This window comes from Neomonachus schauinslandi, chromosome 15 (assembly GCF_002201575.2).
Source record: "Neomonachus schauinslandi chromosome 15, ASM220157v2, whole genome shotgun sequence".
NCBI classification, from domain to species: Eukaryota; Metazoa; Chordata; class Mammalia; order Carnivora; family Phocidae; genus Neomonachus; species Neomonachus schauinslandi.
In genome coordinates this window covers 15225617-15251453 of record NC_058417.1, presented here as the reverse complement: position 1 = coordinate 15251453, position 25837 = coordinate 15225617, and the positions used below count along the sequence as shown (strand labels likewise).

The 25837-nt window shown below is 49.5% G+C and overlaps 1 protein-coding gene across 1 annotated transcript in view; it reads left to right on the top strand.

Annotated features, from left to right (window-relative positions):
* Nucleotides 1-25837, top strand: part of RPH3AL (rabphilin 3A like (without C2 domains)) — a 140731-nt gene that overhangs the window by 79868 nt on the left and 35026 nt on the right. Inside the window, 1 exon segment of the mRNA XM_044921811.1 lies at nt 6096-6182. Coding sequence (XP_044777746.1) covers nt 6096-6182 — 87 coding nt within the window.

The window sequence follows — 25837 nt, the reverse complement described above, 5'->3', positions numbered from 1 at the left end:
AGCATAGGCTTCCTTTAAATAGGAATTCTGCTTATCCATTGAAAATAGATTTTGATTTAGCACAATTTGATTTACATTTGGGGCGCTATCCTTCCATATATTTTTCTGTGCATATATTGACTTCTAAATAGATACAGGCACTTATACATATTTATATGGTAGAGCATCACACTATGCATACTGTTTATAACATGCTTTTTAGATTTAATTTATTGTGAGTGTTGCTCCATTTCAGTATGAATACAGCTTCGCTGTGATTGTTTTCACTTTTTTCGGTTTGCGTCGTCAGCATTTTTATTGCTGCATAGCTTTCCCCAAAACGCGACCAGATTGTTCCTTGTTGAGGATTCGATCTTGAGCCCTGGGAGCACATTGTGTGGCGTGAGGGGCACACTTGGCGGGCTTGCTCCTCTCATCGCTTTGCGAAGGTGCTGCAGACATTCGGGTGGGGCCATGTCTTCCCTCAGTCCCCGGGGCCGGACGGGGCGGACGGCTGCTCGGTGAGCAGCACAGCGGTGTGGGTCCTCACGAGGGCGTCTCAGCTACAAATCAGCCTCGGATGATCGGAACGCTCGGGGAAGTCCTTTTCTAGATGAGTCTTGCCAGTTCATAAACTCCTCCGTTCGGTGGGACACTCATTGAGCCATTGAGGACAAGGGGTCATGCCTTGTTCATCCCCTTCCTTCCTAGAACAGAGCCTTACATCTGGTGTCAAATGTTTGCTGAATTGAAGCACCAAATATTTGCAGATGAACCATCTTAAGTATTATCTCTATAGCGCTGCATACACGTTCTGGCCTCCTTGCATGGAACATTTGGGCACATTTTCATCTCTCTTTGCTCGGCTGAGCATCACAAACGGGGCTTTCTGTGTGGTGAGTGATGATGCCCTCAGGACCTGTTGAGGGCTGTGTGGTGGTTTCCCGCTTGCTAACTGCTCCCCAGCCTCTGCTCCTGTGAGGTGTTGGGGTCTGCGTGCCCAGCAGTGTCCTTCCCGCCCGGCGCTGGTCCCGCGCCCCCTTCCTTCTCCTGACTGGCAGCAGCTTGGGAACCCCCACGGAGCATGGGTTCTCCCTGAAATGGGCCGGGGGGCTCACAATGAGGAGGTGAAGCCCTGGCCTGGTAGTAAAATGCTTGAGCTGGGCTGCCTGGGGGCTCACAGACCTTGTACTTCTGCTGCTTGGCTGTGGTGTGGGAGGGGGAAGGTGTTGGATTGCGGTGCGGGGGCTTCGGGGAGTAGAGGGGTAACTGAAGTGGCCCGGATGATGAGGATGTCGAAGAGGGCACCTGATCGGACCGTGCAATGAGTCTGCATACACAGGTGGCCTGCAGGATGTACCCCTGGGGATGCAGGCAGAAGCGGTCATGTGGAGGGTGGGGGACACATCCCTCCCCTCCCTCACCCCCCCCCCCCACTGTCCTTAACAAAAGACCCTCGGTGTCATTTCCTCTGTGACTGGGTCGGCCTGGATTCACGGCCCGTACCCTGAGCGCAAGGCCCACCCGGCCAGCCGTCCTACCACCTCAGACACTCTGCCCCACGTACAGGCTCTCCCGTTGCCCTGCTGGTGAGCACCACATGGTGTGGACGAGAGCGCAGCCCGGCTTGTGCTGCACACCGTTTCTTGTCTCTGGGTGTCTCGTCTCCCCAACAGATTGGCACGTTCTGCAAAGGGCTGTGTGTTGCCTTCTCAATGATAATACTAAAAGTATCTGCTATTTCTTTGTTCATTCATTCCACAAACATTCATTGTGCCGGTCACTGGAAACAGGAAAGTGAACAGAAATAGACGTGGCCTCTGACAGCCTAGTAGACGCAGTGATAGTCACCACACAAATGAGGGTAAAAATCTTGGCCCTGACAGTGGAGGAAAAGAGGCAAGAGCCTGTTATGGAAGCTCCAATGGGGTAAGAAATCAGGGAAGCCTTCCTTGAAGAAGTGGTGCTTTTTGCTGAGGTCTGAAGGATGCATAGGTTAATGATAAAAGAGTGTGGCCAAGTGTATCCCAGACAGAGGGAACAGCATATGCAAAGGTCCCGTGGCAGAAGAAGCAAGTGAGGACCAGGGACTGAAGGCAAGCCCACATGGCTAGGTCTCGGAGCGTGGAGATCAAGGGGAGAGGGGTGTGAGCTCAAGGTAGACGAGGAGGGTCCAGCCCGAGCAGGCATGACACGCCATGTAAAAGCAGGTGATCTTCATCCAGAGAACAACAAGAAGTCTCTGGAGGCTTGTAAGCCGGCAGGGACAGCAGAAATGACATTAGATTTGCATCTTGAAAAGATCACTCCTGCTGTGCCGGGAACCCACTGGAGGCTGGCCAAAGTGGGGGTGAGAGGATGTGCTGGGCGGCCACGGTGCAAGCCTGAGGACCTCAGTGTGGACCGGGGGGCGTGGGGGGGGAGGGGGGTGACAGTGCCAAGTGAGATGTAGCTTCCTCGGCGATGGATTGTGTGGTGGGAATGAGGGAGGGTGAGAACCAAGGATGGTTCCGGCTTTGGGCCTGTGGGACTGATGGGTGCTGGCACCCTTCGATGAGACAGGTGTGCAGGAAAGAACTGTGGCTGTTGCTGCTCTTTACCACACAGTACGCTAAGCACGTTCATGAATCATCTCCCTCGATCCTCCCAACAGCGGGAGTCTGCCTGTTACCACCGTTTGACGGGCAAAGAATGAGGCTCAGACAAACAAGCCCAAGGTTGCATCCATATGGCAGATTGCGCTTTCCTGCCCCCAAAGCCTGTGTCCTGTGCCCTGAGCCACCCCCTCTGAGCTGGAATACATATTTGCAAAAGGAGGGCATGGAGGGAAAGAAGAGAGAGCCCTGCAGGCTGCAGGCCTGGAGCTTTGTTGCTTGTGCTCGGAGGCCGACCCAGGAGCTAGACTTGTATGGTTTAACGCCCACACAGTTGCAGGCTGCAGGAAGCAAGAGACAGCCAAGGCCAGGAAGCTGGTGCTCGCTCCCCTGGGGCAATTCCGCTCAGTGGAGGCCCATCTCAGGCAGGGAAGCAAGGGACCACGCCAGGCCCGGAGACCGTCCCTGACATAATGGTGCAGTGTTTCTTTGCACCGAGTCGATATCATGGCCGGCTTGCCCTCTCTGTCCCTGGCTTTTTAAAATGCCACCTGCCTAATTTTCTTTATTGGCACCTCGGAACAAAGACCAAGCCCATAAGGAGAAAAGGCTCATTATTCTCTTACTGATCCGAGATTTAATAGAGCAGCAATTGTATATTATTTGAACTGGAGCGTGTTATCTTTTTGCTGGCCCGGATTCCCCACCCAGAGACGCTGCAGGCCCATGAAGACGACAGAGAGGTGGCGAGCACTGGGGGCTCCGCAGTGTTGGCTGGTAGCCTGAAAACAGGCTTGTGCGTGGGCTGGGGCAGGCGCGTCCTGTCGGGCTACCCCGACCCTCCACAGCACCCCACAGGACAAGAAGCAGCAAGGACATTTGGGACATGCAACCCATCCCTCTTCCTGCCCTTCCAGACTGGGAATTGACCAACAGCCTTTGACCCAGCCTCTGGAGGGTGACTGGTCCAAGCCGCTGCTGTCCCCAGGCTGGGCGGGTCTGCGTCCCGTGGTCTGTGGGGAGAAGACAACACAGCTGTTCTGCACTCTCTCCTAGTTTCGTGCATTGCCCCCAGCAGCCCAGATGTTCATCCAACCAGATATTTATTGAGGGCATGTGCATGCCCATCCTCCCAGCCTCACTTCCAAGTGTTAGCTTCTAGAACCCGCGTCATGCAGCTGATGAGCAGTGTGGCTGCTCCCCCATCCCCAGCAAAGCCTTGTCCCAGGGTCATCCCACCTTGCCTTCTCTGCCTATTCAAGAGGCATCAGCCACACTCGGGGACATGAACCCTGGAGAGCTATGGGCACCAGCTGGGCTCCTGGGCTGGGGAGGGAGTTACCCAGCTCTCCTGAGGTCTGGAAGAAGGAAGCCTCCTAAATCCTGACTGTCCCCAGCTAGCTGGGGGGTCTCAGACAGTCTTGAACACTTCTGAGCCTCAGTTTCCTCATCCTTATAGTGGAGATCATGACACTCCCCTCATTCATACTTTGTCTCCAGGGTCCCAGTGCTTGGCACCTGCCATTGTCCAGTAAATGGTGGTAACTGGCCCTCTATCCTCTCATTATTCCTCACACCTTCATCTTACTGGGAGGGGGCAGAGTAAGCTTGGAGGGCGAGCCATCATCCTACCCACTGAGCAGTAGGACAATCTCGCCTCACTGGGAGGGCCACCCTTACTTCCACACGTGTACCATTTATATGAGATGGTGGGAATTAGCAAGGAAGACAGCCAGCTGGCTTCAGCACTTCCTTCCTCTCTCTTTACCCCCAGCAAGAAAGGCCTGTGTTGTGTTTTTCTGAGGCCCACCTCGTGGGCTTATGGGGGCCCCCTGTCCTCGGGATAGAATGGTTGTTGGGAGGGGTAGGGAGAGTCCCCAGACCAGCTCAGGGATGGCAGCTAGGGGCTTCTGGGAGACAGGCCGCGGGCCCCTGGTGACACTAAGCCCCAGCCTGTCACACATCCCAAACCCAGGCCTGGTACAGAAGTGGCCAGGCCTCCTCCCACTCCGAGGGACCATGGGAGCCCAGAGGGAGGACAGCAGAGTAGTGAGCACCCCAGACAGCACTCGCTGACCCCTTCCCAGATGGCCTGCACCCCCAGACACCCCACGCTTAGGGCCTTCACGAGAGCTGGCCAGGGGCCCCAGTTGTGACTGGGATGGACTTCCTTCTAGCCCAGACAGACGAGAGCTTGAAGCAGGTTGCATTTCATTTGGAGAAATAAAAGGGACATTTCTCATACCTGCGTGTTGAATGGTAGCAAGTGTCTACCCTCCCCCACCCCCCGCCCCCCCGCCCCATATGTATCCGAGCTTTCCTTCTGTGGAGAGCTGGCCCCAGCCTCCTGCAGTGCTGGGCTCAGCCGCCTGATCGGGTGGTGACGACATGCTCTGGGAAGCCAAGTCGGTGACATTTCCCTCTCAGAGGAGAGTGTGCTCCTTGCTCAGTTGGCAGCCTGCAGAAAAGGCCAGGCTACAGATCTCGCCTTCCCCAGGCGGCAGGAGGCAGGAGAGAGCCCCCAGCCTGGCAGGGACTGGGCAGCTTCCGCGTGGTAGGCAGATTGATCAGCTGGTGGGACAGCTGTCTGAGGAGGACACGCAGCCGCTGAATCATACTCTGCCTGGGTTACCTGGAAACAGGTCTCAGCCCCACCAAGTCCCCCTCTGCCTCCCTGCGAATTTCATCTGCCTTGCCCACCCCTGCTGGTTGCTGTGTGTTTCAGAGAAGCGAGATGTGGTTGCAGAAGTCAGGAACTTCAGCAACACTGTAGAAGGAAAAACACTGCAGAAACTAGGTTTGGGATACTTAGGCATCTGGAAAAAATTATAGAATGGCCCTAAAGTCAGACCTGAGTCCATTACTTACCTGCTGCGTGAACTTGGGCAAATTTTCCAACTACTCTGAGCCCCGGGTTGCTCACCTGTGAAATGGGCCTCATACTTACATAATAGGGTTCCTGGAATCATTCCATGGGCAACGTGGCATAAAGCTGCCGCTGGTGTTTCTCACTAGATCATCTCCTCCCCTCGTCAGGCACGCGTGTGAGGTCTTTGTGCAGTTGTATACAGATGTGTGTGCTCTTTGTTGAAAAAGATCATTTTCTGCCCACATTACCAGGTATCGGCACAATCGGCTAAGTCAGTGCCACATCATATTCTGTTCTGTCTGCCTGGATCTTCCTCTGGTATCGGGCATTTGGGTTGTTTCCAGTTCTTTGCTATGGAAAATGATGCAGCTGTGAATATCAGCTTTTTTTTTTTATGTGATCCTAAGAGAACGCAGTGGGAGTGGGGTGGGGAATTGCTTTTGTGGCGATCCACGAATGGGCATATCCATTGTGCCCCAAAGCCAACTACAGAGTTTAGATGACCTGTGCCCTTTGAGTTATGTACCCTGCTGGTCTGAGACTAACACCATCCCCTTGGAAGATGCCAGAGGGTTCCTTGGTTGGTTTCTCAGCCCCTCAGATGAGGAGGAAGTGGCCGAAGTGCTTACATTCCCATGTCCTCTCTCTTGTAGAAAGTCTGCACCAAATGTGGGATCGAGGCCTCCCCCGGCCAGAAGCGGCCTCTGTGGCTGTGTAAGATCTGCAGTGAGCAGAGAGAGGTAGGATGCCCAGGGCAACGGGTGGGGGTGGGCTGGGGCGGGTGTGAGTGGACTTGGGATTGGGGAAATTCATGGTTGGTCTCTGGGAGGGCTTTCTCTAGAGGCCAAGCAGGACTCACCAAGGATGGCCAGGGAGAAGGGCGGGGAGGGCTGGCCTGCCTGCTTGCCTGTTCCACCGTGCAGAGCGGGCAGTGGGCCCTGGTTGTGCTATGCCTGGGGGCTGTGGTTTCAGTGGGGAGTCCCTCACACTGAGTGTAGGTGCGTATAGTATTTTGTGCGTAATGGCTATCCTAGGCTGAGTGTTTACTATGCGCCCGGCACTGCGCTGTTCTTTACATACCTAAACTCGTTTCATCCTGACACAACCCCATAGGCGGGAGCTATGATTATCCCCTTTTACTGGTGGAGAAATGGAGACACGAGAGGTGAAGTACCTTCCGGGCACAAAGCTACTTGGTGGGAGAGCTAGAAATCAAACACAGCCGTGGTCTCTTGTGATGATACCACCCCAAAGTCCCTTCTGGTACGAAGTTTCCATACTTCCAGTTCTGACCCCATTTTAGGAGAAGAAATCAAGGCTCACTGAGTTCTCTGAGGCAATCACAGATAGGGGACTCGAACTGTGTCTCCTAACCCCAAACCCAGGGCTCCCTTCACTGTACCAGGATCGGGGCTGAAACAGAGGATGTTGGCAGGCAGCTTCTCTCTGTGGCGGGTCACAGGATGGGGATTGTGCTAACAACAGCTGGGCACAAAGGGAGCATAACCCTGGTTTTCCAGATGTGGATTTATTTTTTTACTTATCTTGCTTGGCAACTGATATGGGCTTTTAATCTGAGGATCCATAAAAGGTCTTTAGTTATGGGATGTTTTCAGCCATGCTGTCTTTGAATATGGCTCTGCGGCTAATGCCATGTCTGCTCTCCTGGAAATCCTGTTGGATACATTGTTGAGCCTCAGTCCCTCCTCCAGGAACTCCCAACAGCTCTTTCTTGTTTCTTCCTTTATCCTTCTGGGATACTTTCTGGGTAGAGTCTTTAGTTCACTAAACCTTTGAGACTATCTCCCAACTGTTGGTTTTGTCCTTTGTCTTTCTTAGCGTCAGCTTTCCTCAAGCGTCTTGGAATTTGGGTTTGTATGCTCATCTTGAGTGGGAGTCAGTCCGTCTCCCTGCCCACCGCCTCCATCCAGATCTCCTTGCCAAGGGGTCTTGCGTTTCCTCCACCCAGGTCCTGGGTTCCCCCCCCAGCCACTGCTCCGCACCCCGCCAGTGCAAAGCCATGGGTCTTGTTAGTGATGGGTTGTGTGTCCACAGTGACAGTGTGATTATGCCCAGAGCTGATGATCATCACAGGCTTGGGCAGGGAGGCCATCTCTCCTTTTTTCAGCCTCCTTCCCCAGGTGGGAAATCCCTTCACCAGCTCCCATTTTCAGTGGCTCTGGCTCGGGTGCCCCACCTCCCAGGCGGCACTTTTAGTCCCCATACCCTGGAAGGCTAAGCTCCCAGCAGCCTCCACCTGCTTCTGGACCAGGAGCTCAGCAGGCTGTGCCTTTAGCCACTTGAAGTAATAACTGTTTGTATCTTATTTTTAAACACAGTTAAGTTTTCTTGTTTTTATATTATTTTCATCTGTCACTGCTGTGTTTTTGGAACAGGGAAGGTCCTCAGAGTATGAACTAACATTCTGTCGTGCCTGGAGGTCCCTGATTTCTCACCCTGACATAGAGCTGAAAGCACGGATTTCCCAGAGGTGCTGTGAGAATTCAGCAAGGTCATTAAAGCGTACAAAGTGCACATAAATATCTGGCTTAGAATAAGAACTTCGTAGCATCAGAGGCCTCCCTCTCACCCTGCCAGAAATCCCCACTTTGAACCTGAGGTCCTTCTGGTCTTCGGGGGTCCCTTTTAAGATGCAGGTCTCCACCGTCCCAAGAGAGGAGATTCCTTCAGAGGGTACCTTGTGGCAGACACTTGGCAGGATGAAATGACGGTCACCCCCAAGCCGTGGGAGGACAGAGAGGAAGGAGCTGTCAGGGAAAAGGAGGTGGAAGACGAATTTAGCAAACGTAATGATTTAGTGGAGCACTCCGGAGGCAGCTGCCCTGGGCCAGCCCCCCTCAGGTCGCCCTCACCGCCCCCCTCCCGCCAACCGTCCTGAGCTGCCACGTGCAGGGCCCACCACTGGCCCATCCTAATCTCCAGAGCCCAGAAAAGTCCAAAATAGCTTAGGATGAATTTTCTTATCTCTTCTAAGGCAAAGAATATGAGGCTGTGCAGTATGCTATCAGTTTGTCCTTGAATTTCTAGAGGCTGATACAACGTAGCCAGATCAGGAGTGCTCCAAGTTCCCTCTCTGCGGCCCCCGGCACACCGCGCGCAGTTAGGAGGTGTGGATGGGCCGCGACGGTGCGCGTCTAGGAGGCTGCGTGCCTGTGGGGGCCATAGCCGGGGGCTGCATTTTCCCGCCTGCTTTGGGGGTGGGAGAGTGACAGGGTAATTGGTGTCCTCATGCCTTTTCATCTTAGAAAAAATTATCTAATCACAACAAAGAGATAGCTAAATAGAAAGAGCATTGAAAATGTCATTTTAGGGGCACCTGGGTGGCTCAGTCGTTAAGCGTCTGCCTTCGGCTCAGATAATGATCCCAGGGTCCTGGGATCGAGCCCCGCATCGGGCTCCCTGCTCAGTGGGGAGCCTGCTTCTCCCTCTCCCACTCCCCCTGCTTGTGTTCCCTCTCTCACTGTGTCTCTCTCCGTCAAATAAATAAAATCTTTAAAAAAAAATAAAAAAAAAAAAAAAAAATTGTTTAAAAAAATAAAAAAAAAAAAAAAAAAAGAAAATGTCATTTTAGGTGCCACATAGAGCTGGTTCTGAGCCCGTGACAAAAATGTGTTCTGTCCTGCGGCAGAAGCCACATCCTGACGGGAGAACCTGAATTTTCTGATGGAAACTCATACCTCTGGGCCCAGACGCTCCGACCCATCTCTCCTTTTGACACCTCCCTCCTGCCCTCTCTGGCTGCAATTGTCCGGATTTTTTCTGGGTGCTGGTTAAAGGTCCCTGTGGCGGTCAGCTTCGTATTGCTGCTTGTTCTGTGCACTTTGGCGGTAGTGCAGTGTGAACTTCAGCCCCGATCGAATGCATTTATCCATTGGAGCATCCAGCACGTATTTATTGAGCATTCTCTATGCGCCAGGCAAAATAGCTCTTCTCGTGGGAGAGAGAGACCACAGACATTGTAAATCCTGCCATGTCACAGATGGCGACAAAGTGCTCAGGGTAAAGAGGAGGGTGCTGGGAACGTCGGGGGTAGCTGCTGTATTTTATATGGCAGTCAGGGAAGGGCTCACGGATGAGATGACATTTGAGCACACTGTGTGGCTCTGTGATTAGAAAGTATTCCAAGTGGAGGGTACAGTGAGTGCGAAGGCCCTGGAGCAGGTGGGTCCTTGGTAGGTTTGAGGATCAGCAAGGAGGCCCATGTGACTGGAAGAGGTCAGAGATGTGGCAGGGGTCAGAGCATGTTGGTCCTTGTAGACCATTGTTAGGACTTTGGCTTTTGCTCTGAGTGGAAGGGGGAGCCCTTGGAGGGGTCTTGAATAGAGGAGAGACATGACCTGAATCCCCTCCCTCTTTTTAAAAGGTACTCTGGCTATTGTTTTGAGAATAAATTGTGTACTATAATGTCAGAGTCAGTATGATGGTGTTTCATCTCTCTTAGTTAATATTACCCCAGATATTTAAGTTCTTGGCTGTTGTCACTCTTAGAAGTTTTCATTTTTTATTTTTATTTTTTTAGATTTTTTTCAATTTATTCATTTGAGAGAGAGAGAGAGTGCGAGCGAGAGCACAAGCAGGGGGCGGAGCAGAGGGAGAAGGAGAAGCAGACTTCCTGCTGAGCAGGGAGCCCGACACGGGGCTCGATCCCAGCACCCCGGGATCATAACCTGAGCCAAAGTCAAACGCTGAACCGACTGAGCCACCCAGGCACCCCTGTTGTTTTTATTTTTAAGTAATCTCTATGCCCAACATGGGGCTCAAACTCACAACCCCAAGATCAAGAGTCACATGCTCCCCCAACTGAGCCAGCCAGGCGCCCTGAAGTTTTCTTTTTTTTTTTTTTAACATTACATACATTGTACTCTTTTCCGATTATGAAATTAATATGGATTATTGACATTTACAGTGTATCAAAAAGCATAAGAAATACACACCCCTGGGGCGCCTGGGTGGCTCAGTCATTAAGTGTCTGCCTTCAGCTCAGGTCATGATCCGGGTCCTGGGATCGAGCCCCGCATCGGCCTCCCTGCTCGGCGGCGGCCTGCTTCTCCCTCTCCCACTCCCCCTGCTTGTGTTCCCTCTCTCGCTGTGTCTCTCTCTGTCAAATAAATAAATAAAATCTTTAAAAAAAAAAAAAGAAATACACACCCCCAATTGAAAATCTTATGATCCAGAGACAATCACTGCTAACATCTTGGCATGTTTACTTCTGATATTTTTTCTGCCTTTTTTCTTTATATTGTTGAACCTATGTTTTAAAATTAACATATCGGGGCGCCTGGGTGGCTCAGTCATTAAGCATCTGCCTTTGGCTCAGGTCATGATCCCGGGGTCCTGGGATTGAGCCCTGCATCGGGCTCCCTTCTCGGTGGGAAGCCTGCTTCTCCCTCTTCCACTCCCCCTGCTTGTGTTCCCTCTCTCGCTGTGTCTTTCTCTTTCAAATAATAAAATCTTTAAAAAAAAAAAAATAAAAAATAAATAAAATAAAATTAACATATCATAAGTAGTTTACAGCATAATCAGTAACTCTAATTTGTAAACATTCTGTCAGATGGCTACTTCTGCTAATTTAGGATATCTAAGTTATTTCCTTTTTTTCCTTCTTATTAACAATCACAGTAAATATCTGTACACAATTCTTTGCCTACATTTTAAATTATATCCTCAGAATGGATTCTTGGAAGGGAAAAATAAACACCAGCATTTATATTCCCTCTTTTCTTATAGACCCTTGAGTCACTACTTTTGATTTATCCCATAATTAGCTGGTATATAATTTTATATAATCGTAAATAAGGGCACATGGGTGGTATGTTTTCTGAGTCTTTTGCTATCTAATAATAACTCTTGCCTTTATTTTTTATTCTTTTAAGATTTATTTATTTATTTATTGAGAGAGAGCAGGGGAGGGGCCAAGGAAGAGGGAAAGAGAGAATTCCAAGCACACTCCCCGCTGAGCACAGAGCCCAACCTGGGGCTTGATCTCACAACCCTGAGATCATGACCTGAGCCGAATCAAGAGTTGACCACTTAACCGACTGAGCCACCCAGGCACCCAATAGCTCTTGTCTTTATACAAAAAAGATAGCTTGACTGATAGTAGAATTGATGATAATCTTTCCCACTCTAAATTCTGTGGGTTTGCCCCCGTTGTCTGCCAACCACATATGGAAAGAATCACCATGAGGGAGAGTTAGCAAATATAACAAGTAGGATTGGTGTCCAGAGTACGGGAGAAAATAGAGAAACTAAAAGAGATATAAATACATTTTTTAAATTAGTGAAGTAAAAGAGATAAGAGAAGGAAGAGAAACCACATTGAACAAACAGGACCTTTGAAAAAGGAATCAGCAGGTGCGCCTGGGTGGCTCAGTCGGTTAAGCATCTGCCTTCGGCTCAGGTCATGATGGGATCGAGCCCCATGTCAGGCTCCTTCCTCAGCGGGGAGCCTGCTTCTCCCTCTCCCTCTGCTTGCCACTCCACCTGCTTGTGCTCTCCCTCTCTCTATCTCTATCAAATAAATAAATAAAATCTTTAAGAAAAAGAAAAAGGAATCAGCAAATTTGAAAAAGAACCACTGAGGGCGCCTGGGTGGCTCAGATGGTTAAGCGTCTGCCTTCGGCTCAGGTCATGATCTCAGGGTCCTGGGATCGAGTCCCGCATCGGGCTCCCTGCTCCTTGGGAGCCTGTTTCTCCCTCTGCCTTTCTCTCTCGCTCTGTCTCTCATGAATAAAAAAAAAAAAAAAAATTTTAAAAAAAAAAAAAGAAAAGAAAAAGAACCACTGAACTGTTTTCATTTCTAAAAATGAAAAATGTTATTAATAAATTTAAAAACTCAATTGAACTGTACTTTGGTAATTTTCTAGAGCAATACACTTTGTCGTTCCCGTTAACAGCCACATAGGTTTCCTTATCATTTGCTTCTTATTGATTGTTTTTTATTTTTGATCCCTGGTTGGCACTCCCAACAGCCTGGAGTCCGAAGTCCCTATTTCTGCTGTACCAACTGTCATGAATATGATGTTTTTGTGACCACACAATATTACAGTCCTTACCCAATTCACCTTTTTTCAACTTGCTGCTGTGTGAGCATTGGATCTCCCACTCCCCACCCCCCTCCCATCTCCATTCCCTCCTTGAACAGACACCCTATGTAGTCACCTTCCTGATTTCCTTGTTGGCAAATTAATAAACTCGGACTTGTGTCTGAGATTTAAGGAACCAGAAGCGGGGGGGTGATGCCTGGGTGGTGCAGTCCGTGGAGCATCTGACTCTTGGTTTCAGGCTCAGCAACGAGTCAGCTTGGGTTTCTCTCTTTTCTCTCTGTCTCTCCCCTCCACTCTTTCGTTCTCTAAAATAAAGAAATCTGAAGAAAGAAAGAGGAAGAAAAGAAAAGGAAGAAGAAAAAGGAAGAAAGAAAGAAAGAAGGAAAGACAGAAAGAAAAGAATAGAAAAGAAGAAAGAAAGAGGAAAGAATGAATGAACGAGCGAATGAACCAGAGGGGGGAATGAAGCAGCCCTGAGCAGACTGGTTAAATGGCCCATCAGGCCCCACCGTAGAACCCCACAGAGGACCTTGTGAGCCAGAGGACCGTTTCGAGGATGCAGCTGAGCCTCCAAGTAGATGAAGACAAAACTGAAGGCAAAACTGAGAAAAAGAGAAGGCGGATGACAAGATCCAATGCACAACAGAAAGTAGTTTTCATGGCAAGCACAGACATGGGGAGAAGTCTGAAGCCAGACTCTGCTTTTATTCCTCTCTAAATAACCTGGAGGTTGGGAAATTAAAATTTTTGTCTGGGTATGCCTAGGTCATTTTCATTGATTTTTGTCTAGAACAGACATACTTGGATCTTTGACTCCAGAAAGCGTTTCAATTATGTTTTTGCTTATTGCTTTGTTCTCAGCTATTCTCGTTTCTTCTTGGGGGTTTTAATTTGAAGGATGCATTTCCATTCTCTGTCGTCTGTATCCATGGTCTTCTACCGGATCATTTTCAACTCCCCCATTCTGAAAAATCTTAAGGCTTTCCTTCTGCATCTCTGATTCCTTTTTGGGGGGGGAGGTGGTCTGACTTTGGAGGTTTCCTGTGTTTGTCTCTATGCATACACGCGAATCCGTCCACCTTCAGACGCTGTGAGCGCTCCAGACTCAGGATGTACCGAAGGCAGCACGTGTGCGGCTCACAAGCCCTTTCCTTTGTCTGGGATTTCACTCCACGGAAGCGGCAACATGACTCTTCTGTGACCCAGCCTTCTGGCCATCGGGACTAGGAAGGATGGAGAAATCTGCAGGCCTAGTCTGTTCTTCCTGCCTGTTCCTGCTCTCCCACTGTTGAGCCTTAAAGAAATACACCTTCCCAGATGCAGCTTGCTGTACCCGCTCCTTCCCCCACCTGGTTCTTTTCTGGGAGTCTGTCTCCCATGGATGAAGACAGGGTTGGGGGAGGGAGGACAGCTCCTCTGCAGCCTCAGAAACCCACAGTCATGCTGCACCGGGAAGGCTGCCCAGGGGGCTTCGGACCCTGCCCCCTGATCCCCACCAGGTGGGCCAATGATGTGCTGCCCATCTGGCCCACTCTGTCGTCGGAGGGGAGACCAGCTGTATGTAGGTTGGCCATCATATTCCTTCTTTGCTGGTGTCCTTGTGCCCTTTCTTCCCGTGCTTTTCTGACTGTGTTAGTGCAAGGTTAGGAGGGGCTGCGTTGGGGCTTCTAAAGACATGACGTTGCAAAAGCCGGAAATTATTTCATTTCTTGTTTAGCCTTTAATCCCGATTCATTAAAAAAAAAAAAAATACAGTGACTCACTCAGAGTTATACTGTAATCCATGGAAAAGTTAATTAGACTCTAAATTCCCCAGGATTCTAGAAGCCGTTCCTCTAGCCCCTTTTTAGAGGCTGTAGCTTTGGAGTAAGTCTTCTTTGAGGATGCAGGCAGTCTCTGAGCGGGCTGAGCTAGAAAGGGGAGAAGACCAATTTGTAAGCAATTGAAAGCTGATTAATACAATTAGAGCGTGTGCTTTGCCTTCCCAGTTTCACTCTGCATCCTGATTATAACTCAGCGGAGTCCAGGGCTGCACCAACACTTACTCTGTTTCCTGCAGTGCTCTGCATATAAAAGATGCTCAGGAAATGTTTGCTGATTGAAAGAGATGTTTGCAAAAAAGGAAAGCCGGCTCCCTGTTCAGATCACTTCAGAACCTTTTCCCAGCAGGGTGCTTTTGATTCTCAACCCCCCCCACCCCACCAACCCCCCCTCAGCCCCCGAAGTCTCATCACAGCTGGCCCTGGCCGGGGTCCAACATTGATGCCCATTGGTGCTGAGTCTGTATTCTCACCTCCTGGCACCTCTCTCCTGTTTGTTGATTGACTGAAAGAGGAATTTTTGAATTTGGAAAGTGGCTTCGCATGGTGGTCTTTAAATCATCTCTAAATTGGGGTGCCTGGGTGGCTCAGATGGTTAAGCATCTGCCTTCGGCTCAGGTCATGATCCCAGGGTCCTGGGATCGAGCCCCTTATAGAGCCCCGCATCGGTGGGGGGGGGGGTCCCAGCTCAGTGGGGAGTCTGCTTCTCTCTCTCCCTCTCCCATGCTTGTGCTCTCTCTGTCTCTCTAATGAATAAATAAGATCTTTTTTAAAAAATCATCTCTAAATTGCCTCACCTGACAATACAGCCCAGGTAAGCCCCTTGGGGGGGTCCGCCTCGGCACAGGCCTGCAGGAGGCCAGGAGAAGCAGGGGCTCCCCCAACTGCAAGCCAGCGTGGGTGGGAAGCAGCTGGCGAGCCGAGCACCCTTGTGGCACCTGCCTCCCAGGCGGGCAGCCTGCGCTCACTGCAAGTTGCCATCTGCTTCCACACGCTGGTTCTCTCCCGGGCCTGCTGTTGCTTGCAGCTTGGATTTTTGTTGCAAACAGCTTTGCCAGAGGGCCCCCTGCGGAGGCCCATGAGTGCGCTCAGGGGTGGGTGGCTGGCGCTCAAGCAGGCAGGCGGGCTGTTGCTTGAGGGCCCCACCATCCGCGTCTGGCCCTGGGCTGGTGTCACGGCGTCCCGGGGGGACCCGGATGGTCATACTTCCTCAGTGTGTCGGTCACCTCCCACGCGCCGCAACTCTGCCGAGCAGACCATCAGTGCAGGCTCCTGGCCTCCCACACATGTGAAAGTGGCAGGAGGAGTAGGATCCTGGGGCCCACCAGCCCCTCTTCCTCCTGTGGGGGGGGGGTGCAGTCATCTCCCACCCACTTCTCTGCCCCTTATTTGGGTGCCTACCTGTGCCTGTGCACTGGAGAAAGAACTTTCCTCTCTGAGATGCTGCCCAATCCAAGAGGACTTTCTCACCACTGTGCTCCAGTCCACTGGCCCAGTCGTCCTGCCCATGCACGCCAGAGGAGTCCAGTCCGGCATTGAGTGTGGACGTTAACCGAGCACCCACTGTGGGCCAGACGGTGAATATCTAGCTTCAGCCTCTCAGGAGCCCAGTGAGGTACTCATTATTGTCCTTGTGTGACAGATGGGGAAACTGAGGCTTAGGGAAAGGAGGTCACTTGCCCAAAGACACCAGGTGGTAATTGATGGAGCCAGCGGTTAAAGCCAGTTGTGTCTACCTCTAAAGCTTCTCACAGCTCAGCTTTCTGTTCGTTCATTCATTCATTCATTCATTCATTCATCGAGGACTCACTATGTGCCAGCTACTATTTTAGGCCCTTGGAAAATAGCAGTGAACAAAACAGCCCAATAGCTGTACCTTGAGTTTACTTTCTAGCAGGGGCTGGGGGAGGATAGAGAGAACAGGCAATAAACATAACCAGGCTAATCGATAAGCAAATTGTATAGGCTGTTAGATTCTGAATGGGAAGAAGAAAGAGTAGAACAGGGCGGAGGATCAGGAGTGGTGGGTGCAGGGTGGGGAGGGAGGCTGTGGGGTTAAAAGCAGACCAGTCACCACATCACACTCGAATTAGGACAGCTGATATTTAAAAAGCAGGAAATAGGGATGCGTGGGTGGCTCAGGTTTTGCCTTCGGCTCAGGTCATGATCCCAGGGTCCTGGGATCAAGCCCCACATCGGGCTCCCTGCTCAGCGGGGAGCCTGCTTCTCCCTCTCCCTCTGCTGCTCTTCCCCTCGCTTGTGCTCTCTCTCGCTCTTTCTGTCAAAGCAATACATAAAATCTTAAAAAAAAAAAGAAAAGCAGAGAATAGCACATGTTGGTGAGGATGTGGAGAGATTGACACCTTGCCCGCTGCTGGGGGGAATGTGGAATAGTGCAGCCCCCGTGGACAACAATGTGGTGGCACCTCAGCAAATTAGTGATCTACCAATTCTCCTTCTGGGTATATAACCTAAAGAACTGAAAGCAGGGACTCAAACAGATATTGCGCACTATTGTTCGTTGCCATGTTATTCACATCAGCCTGAAGGTAGAAACAGCCCAAGTGTCTCCTGTTGATGAACGGATAAACAAAATGTTGTATGTACCGATAATTATTCATAGTATTCAGTCGTAAAAAGAAATAGAATTCTGACACACACTACAACATGGAAGAACCTGGAGGACACTATGCTAAGGGAAATAAGCTAGACACAAAAGGACAAATATTGTAGGATCCCGCTTATGTGGGGTCCCTAGAGTAGTCAGACTCATAGAAAGTGGAATGGCGGGGGGGCGCCTGGGTGGCTCAGTTGGTTAAGCCACTGCCTTCGGCTCAGGTCATGATCCCAGGGTCCTGGGATTGAGCCCCGCATCAGGCTCCCTGCTCCATGGGGAGCCTGCTTCTCCCTCTCCCTCTGCCTGCCACTCCCCCTGCTTGTGGTCTTTCTCTCTGTCAAATAAATAGATAAAATCTTTTAAAAAATAATAAAAATGTAAAAAGGGGGAGGGGTGGAGACTGACCAGGATGGACCTCTTTGAGAAGGTAAGATGTGAGCGAAGACCTAAAGAAGCTATAGCAGGGAGGCCAGGGTCTCTCTGGGGGAGGAGCTGTCCAGGATGGGGACACTGTGCCGACGTGTTCACAGAGCAGCGTGGAGCCAGTGAGATGCCCGGGCTGCCCAGTTCAAGGTCCTGGGTTCCACTGAGGCAGGGGCAGGGGGGCTTGACTGGGGGGAGGGGCCTTTGGCCATGGGGAGTAGGGAGATGGATTGACATGGCTGGCTATGAAGCCGTACCAGGAGCACGGCCCACAGCTCCTCGTGCTTGGCTCTGTCATACCGTGGGCACCCCCCACTTACTCAGCCACCCCAAGGGGCTCAGCGGTTTGTGGGGTTGGGGAACTTGTGATGTGTTTGACTAACCTTGAGTATAACAAGGTGCAGTCCAGCTTCACTTGCCCTGTGGATATGTTGGTATGATAGTGTTGTGACACCACGACCCAGCTCCCCACCCCCCGCTCTCCCGTTCCTGGGCCTCTGTGACCTGGTTTTCCTTGCTTATGATACCCTCCTGTATGTGTCCCTGGGGAGGTGGGGGAAAAGCTAGGGAGAAAGCATATAATTTGGTCATTTCCCTGCATTAATTTGAATAAAAGTGTGGATCATCAGATTTTCCTGCCCATTTTCAGATGCCAAATGACATTGGCCGGCACGATTGTGCCCCTCCCCCCAGCCAGCTGTCTTGCAGATGGAGACTAGGGAGTCGAGTGTGACTCCATCCTTCAGGAAGTATTTATTAAGATCCTAGGTGGTGCCCAGCCCTGGAAAAACACATCCATCCCCTCTTTTAAGGAAATAACTCAAGACACGACCTACCACAGTGCCAGAAAATCCCTCTAACAAAAAAGGAAGCAGAAAAGAACTGCCCTTTGTTGGGATCTTCCTCTGGGCCAGGCATGGGGCTCTGTATCCACATTTTCCAGCCAAATGGAAGTCTGGGACCTGAAGTGACAAGTCCAAGGTGATACAGCAAAGACACCAAGAGCTGGGATTTGAACCTGGGCTATCTGACAGGCTCTCGCCACTAGACCAGCTTCCTGCTCCTGATTTTCTACCAGACCAGTGACCACTGCTCTCAAGAATAGGCCCTCAGCTCCTCCTGGTGCAGGACAGCTCCAGGGCTGGAGGGAGACAGGATGGATGAATAGAGGTGGTTCTCAGCCTCTCTCCCCTTCGTTGCCAAAGTAGTCATCCCCCACCCTCTGGGGGACTCCTGGCTTCCTGCCCTGCTTCTTGTTTCGACTTTGTAAGTCATTACATCCCAGACAGGCCGACGCACCCAGAACTGAAGCCCAGCCTGGCCCTGACCACTTTCCTCTCCAAACCTGGCTTTGGGTCCCAGCACCTGGTTGTCCCTTTGACCCTTGAACTTTGCCTGCTATTCCCAACCTGCATCAACTTGGGGGTCATATCACGGTCATGGGCCAGGTCCTGATGCTCCCTTGTCTACAAATTAGACCCATTTGGTAGGAGTCCCGGCTGGTTCATCTCCACACTGCACCTGGCACCTTGTGAATATCATTTCCTATGCACGATGCTCCACCTCACACCCCACTCTGGGTTGTACGACCTAGAGAAACTCTCACAACGCTCCCCAGGAGACATGACCAAGAGTGCACATAGCAGCATATTTTGTAACAGCAAAAAAACCTGGAGACAACCCAAATGGCCTTTCATGGTGTAATGGATAGATAAATCGTGGCTGTGGAATAATATATAGCAGTGAAAAAAGAACAGCTAAACTCATCAAAGGCTGAATTAAAAACACAATAAGCAAAAGGAAAAAAAAAGTCACCAAAGAATACCCAGTGATTCAAGAATATGATATTCAAAAACAAGTAATAGTAAATATTAATTTTATTTAGAAATGTACACATAAGTGTTTTTGTTGTTTTTTGTTTTTTGTTTTGTTGTTGTTTAATAAAAAAGCAAGGGATTGCTTAACACAAGATTCCCAGTGGTTACCTCTGGAAGACAGCGAGGGCTTAGAGAGGCTTCTCAGATTCAGTAATATTTAATTTCTCCGTGAGTTCACAGGTGTTTACTTGAGTATGGTTCTTTGAAATATACTGTGTTTTCATGTACTTTTGTATGGATGCTGGATTTTCCAGCACACCCCTTAAAGATAACAAGGGATTGCGAAAACCAGACTCCAAAAAGCTTGAATCACTGGTAGGAACAAAAACTTTAAAGATCCCCCAGAAGGCAGGGGGGGAGGAAGAGCTGAAAACAACGAGAGAGACCACAGTGACTCTGGAAGACAGGCAAGGCCATGGAACCTCTGAATTCTCGGTTTTCCCGGAGAAGGAGCAAGAGCAATGGGAAATGCAGCAACAATCAGATCCATAGCTGAGGAGAGCGTTCCCGAGAGGCCCATGAGCCCTGCCAGGTATCGGTCAGCCCAGAAACGCTTTCACGTTGGCTTTGGAATACATTTCTGAGCCTGTTTAAACACAGACATGTTTGTTGTTCTGGGAATTGAATCAAAATCACAAAGGTCTTCTGAAAAGACCTGGCTGGGTATAATTGGCCTGTCCAATTTTCTGATTCGAGCTCTATTCATTTCCTGCGTACAGCCCACTCCATCTGGGGACAGAGGCGGGCTTCGAGGCCAGACACGGCCGGCCGTAACGCGCTTGCCCTCGCAAATCTGGCTGGGACCAGGCAAGATAGTTAAATATTTGGGATGCAGAGGGATTTCAGGCTGCATGCAAATGAAGAGTGAGAGGGGGCCCGCCGGCCCTGTTGCCAAAGCGAGTAATTAACAACAGTTGTGAAAGCGGCTTTAGCCTGCGGGATTTGGTGACCTGGCAAGACCATTCTGCATACAGATGGCCTGTGGGACCGGAGAGAGAAGGAAGACTGGGGGGTGCCTGTTCTCAGTGGCTTGCGGGGACCTTTCCACATCACAGGTAATGGGGAGATGTGGGGGCTAGGGCGGCACCCTGGGGGCACACAGCCCCGGAGTTGAGGCAGTGAGGAAGGGGTGAGGCCCGAGGTGGAGGTTGGTCCGCCCCACACAGCCCTGCAGCAGCTCCACTGTTGGGAGCCACCTCCCTCTGAAGCCGGCAGACACTCCTCACCAGTAATTGTGCGGAAGCCTCCCAGGAGCGAGCCCCTCCCAGGAGCGAGCCCCTCGCCAGGGGTTAATGGAAGCCAAAACATTTCCTTTGGTTCTGAAATAATCTAGCCAAGGTGTTTAAATGATCTGTCAAGAAAACAGCACCTCAGAAGATTCTTTCTCACTCCCATTTTTTCCGTTCCACTATGCTGCCAATTGCTTGCCTTCCAGACTGACCTGGTTGCTCAAAACCCACTTGAAATGAAAAAGAAAATTCACAAGGGCTCCCTCTTGCTCTTGGGCTAAGGGAGGAGCTGCCTGGGGTGGGGTTGGAGGAAGGGTCCTCTGTGTGCTCTGTCTCTGCTGGGGCTGAATTTCCAGCCCATCTCCTGACGAGGCACAGGCCTGGCCCCCGTGTGGGGAGCCGGCCAGCCCTCAGCAGTACCCAGGCAGCAGGAGACTGTCCCGGACAGGGTGAGCTGGGGCCTAGAGGACAGCGGAGGCTTTTCTCCCAGGCTCACCAACACACACACACACACTCACTCTCTCTCTCTCTCTCTCTCTCTCTCTCTCTCTCTCTCTCTCTCTGGAGGTTTTAAAGCAGTATCCTTTATAATGCAAATGCACAAATACTCCTGGGAGGGGTCTCACTTAGCTTTCTGCTAACAGTTACGAGTTAGCACGTCCCAAGGGGTAAGTGGAGAGCCTGGGGTGGGAGGGGAGCTCTGTCCTGCTGCCCTGAGGCTTCTCAAAGCCCTTTGTTGGCTCGGAATTGCTAGGTTTCACCCCCCAGGCGTTTGGGGGATGGAAAGAGGGAAGCCAATCGGGACAGAACGGCTCCTTAAGGCAGAGCAAGAACACCCGCTCATGTGGTAGAAAACCTGGCCGTGGACCTCATCCTGGGGGGGGATTTATGCCCTGGGCCATGCATTTGCAACCACATGTGATCTTTTCTTCCCGTAGCTCTGTCTTAACACCTAGGAGGTGCTGAATAAATGTTATTTGAATGAACTAATATCTACTCACTCATCTTCAGAGGTTGATTGCAGGCTTCATCTTTCTGAGGTAGGGGAAGCAAGCCGTGAGGAAAGATGGCTGCTCTAAACTCAGTTTCTACAAAAGCCAAAATAGCAAGAACAAAGAGGAAATTTTCAAAACGAGAGAGACAGGGAATGAGGAGGGAGGAAGGAAGAGAAAGAAAAAGAAAACTCAGAAAACTTGGTATGACAGAACTTTCCCTGGTTTTAATTCTGCTGGTTGTCATAAATGGACAGATAAGTGTGTATATACATATATAAGTTTTTAAATATTAAGCCAGTATTTGTCTCATTGCTTACATTACAGCAGAAACAGTATCTATTTAAAGTCCTCTTGCCTCTGAGAATGAGGAGCCCAATGCTTTTTTCCAGCCACTTTTTAAAACTTATTTAAATTCAGTTAATTAACATATGATGTGTTACTAGTTTCAGAGGTAGAGTTCAGTGATTCATCAGTTGCATATAACACTCAGTGCTCATTACATCACATGTCCCCCTTAATGCCCATCACCCAGTTACCCCATCCCCCCACCCACCTCACCTCCAGCAACCCTCCATTTGTTTCCTATGACTGAGAGTCTCTTATGGTTTGTCTCCCTCTCTGATTTTGTCTTGTTTTATTTTTCCCTCCCTTCCCCATGCTCTTCTGTTTTGTTTCTTAAATTCCACATGAGTGAAATCATATGATAATTGTCTTTCTCTGATTGACTTATTTCACTTAGCATAATGCCCTCTGGTTCCATCCATGTTGTTGCAGATGGCAAGATTTCTTCTTCTTTTTTTTTTTTTTTTGATGGCTGAGTAATATTCCACATCTTCTTTATCCATAGTTTGGCTATTGTGGACATTGCTGCTATAAACAGTGGGGTGCAGGTGCCCCTTCGGATCACTGCATTTGTTTCTTTGGAGTAAATACCAGTAGTGCAATTGCTGGATCATAGGGTAGCTCTATTTTCAACTTTTTGAGGAACCTCCACACTGTTTTCCAGAGTGGCTGCACCAGCTTGCATTCCCACCAACAGTGTAGGAGGGTTCCCCTTTCTCCGCATCCCCGCCAACATGTCATTTCCTGACTTGTTAATTTTAGCCATTCTGACTGGTGTGAGGTGGTATCTCACTGAGGTTTTGATTTGGATTTCCCTGGTGCCGAGTGATGTTGAGCACTTTTTCATGTGTCTTGGCCATTTGTGTGTATATATATATATATATATATATATATTTTACGATTTTATTTATTTGACAGAGACAGAGATAGCGAGAGCAGGAACACAAGCAGCGGGAGTGGGAGAGGGAGAAGCAGGCTTCCCGCCGAGCAGGGAGCCCTATGTGGGACTCGATCCCACCTGGGATCATGACCTGAGCCGAAGGCAGACGCTTAACGACTAAGCCACCCAGGCGCCCCATTTGTATATCTCCTTTGGAGAAATATCTGTTCATGTCTTCTGCCTATTTCTTAATTGGATTATGTGTTCTTTGGGTATTGAGTTTGATAAATTCTTTATAGATTTTGGATACTAGCCCTTTATCTGATATGTCATTTGCAAATATCTTCTCCCATTCTGTCAGTTGTCTTTTGGTTTTGTTGACTGCTTCCTTTGCTGTGCAAAAGCTTTTTATCTTGATGAAGTCCCAGTACTTCATTTTTGTCTTTGTTTCCCTTAACCTTTGGCTGCATGTCTAGCAAGAAGTTGCTGCAGCTGAGGTCAAAGAGGTTGCTGCCTGTGTTCTCCTCAAGGATTTCGATGGACTCCTGTCTCACATTGAGGTCTTTCAACCATTTGGAGTCTATTTTTGTGTGTGGTGTAAGGAAATGGTCCAGTTTCATTCTTCTGCATGTGGCTGTCCAATTTTCCCAACACCATTTGTTGAAGAGACTGTCTTTTTTCCATTGGACATTCTTTCCTGCTTTGTCAAAGATGAGTTGACCATAGAGTTGAGGGTCCATTTCTGGGCTCTCTATTCTGTTCCATTGATCTATGTGCCTGTTTTTGTGCCAGTACCGTACTGTCTTGATGATGACAGCTTTGTAATAGAGCTGGAAGTCTGGAATTGTGATGCTTTGCTTTTCTTTTTCAACATTCCTCTGGCTATGCGGGGTCTTTTCTGGTTCCATACGAATTTTAGGATTATTTGTTCCAGCTCTGTGAAAAAAAAAAAAATTGATGGTATTTTGATAGGGATTGCATTAAATGTGTAGATTACTCTAGGTAGCATAGACATTTTCACAATATTTGTTCTTCCAATCCATGAGCATGGAACGTTTTTCCATTTCTTTGTGTCTGCCTCAATTTCTTTCATGAGTGTTCTATAGTTTTCTGAGTACAGATCCTTTATCTCTTTGGTTAGGTTTATTCCTCTATATCTTACAGTTTTAAGGCACGTCTTGCTTTTGTTGAGACAATCTGGAATTTGGGGTCAGATTATCTTTTGTTAAGTGATTATTTTATTTTTTTCAGAGGTTTTATGTATTTATTTGACAGAGAGAGGGCATGAGCAGTGGGGAGGAGCAAGGGCAGAGGGAGAAGCAGACTCCCACCGAGCAGGGAGCCCGATGCGGGGCTCGATCCCAGGACCCCGGGATCATGACCTGAGCCGAAGGCAGACGCTTAACCGACTGAGCCACCCAGGCGCCCATTAACTGATTATTTTGTATCTACATTTTAAGCATCATTTCCTTCACATTTTTATCATTTTGTAGTTATATATACACTGGTTATTTAGACTGAATTCTGTCTATTTCATTGATCACTGTTCATTCTCTGGTACCACGAGTTCCCCATTCAGGAGCTTTTTATTTTAATTCATCTGTTGATCAAGTGAACAGTACTTTTGAGCAATTTTTTTTTTTAGGAAGACTGGATGCACCTGTTTTCTATTTTTTGCTGATGTGACCCACAGTACCTTTTCAGGGTAAGAATCACAGCCATCTTCCGGATCACAGAGGCACCCCGTTACCCAGGGCAGGTAGGGGTTGCCGTTCTAGGGTTGAAGACCGACAGATACCGCAGGGCTCCCTGGGCTGCCTCTGTGTGGAAACAGGCCTGGTGACCTGCTCCCTGCCCCCACTCACTGCTCACGCTGAGCAAATACACGCGGTCAAGTCCATGCCACGGTCACACACACTATATAAATGCTGGTCTCCTTCCTCTTGGAGTAGGGCAGCAGGTAATCAAGCTGTTAGCCAGAACTTGAAGACAGGATGGTCCCAATCTGGTTGGAACGACAGCATTACTGGCACAAACGAGTACTAAAAACGAGTATGTGTGTTACATTAGCACATCACATGTCAACTTGCCTTGTTCAGTATCAGCTTGTCGCCGTTGGCTGTAATTATGGCTTTTCATACTCAGCTTGTCACCACAGAAACCTGGTCAGAGGGTACTGACCAACTGTCTTTGAGAGCACCTCCCTCCAACCAACAGCACAGATTCCCCCGGCCCTTCCTGCTTTCTGAGGGATCCAGCGCCGCCCGCTTTTATGCTTGGAAGCCCTGGTTCCCTTTGAGAAACTGTCCAGGTTTTTCCCGTCGTCAAAAATCTGACTCCTCGGGCGCCTGGGTGGCTCAGTCGGTTAAGCGTCTGCCTTCAGCTCAGGTCATGATCCCAGGGTCCTGGGATCGAGCCCCTCATTGGGTTCTTTGCTCGGCAGGAAGCCTGCTTCTCCCTCTCCCACTCCCCCTGCTTGTGTTCCCGCTTTCTCTGTCAAGTAAATAAATAAAATCTTTAAAAAATAAAAAAATAAAAAAAATAAACCAGTCATTCTGAAGAGCTGGAGAAGGGCAGTCACCTGCCCGGCCCCTCCCTTGCCCCACCCACTGTGTGCTGGCGCCTGCCCTGACTTTCTCCCTGGGAGAGCTCTGGGTGTTCTCTGATGACTGCATGCCCCGAAAGGTGATGAGCTGACTAACCTGGGCTCTCTGCTGCCCCTCCTCCTAATTTTTGATACTTTTATTCTTTATAACTGAAAATTTGTTGGAATTTATGAATTTTGTAACTTTATATGCTATTTGCCCATTTCTTCTTCCATCAACCTCCTGGGTGAGTGGTGGGCACGAATGCCTCTCTTCTTCCCTCCTGTTCCCACCTCCTTCCTTCTCTAGATTATACCTTTACTAATTAGATTGCCAGAATTGTATGTTGACATTGTTCTTTAGCCATAATTAATTCTTTTTTTTCTCATGAATTTGTTTTTCTTTCTATTTTCTTTTCTCTTATTATGTTATGTTAGTCACCTAGCTATAATTAATTCTCCCAGGCTTTATGACTCCCATCGGGTCTTAATGTACAAAAGTGACTAAGTGACAACACAGAGAGGCGAATGCCCTTCAGAGAACAATCTATTGCTTATAGT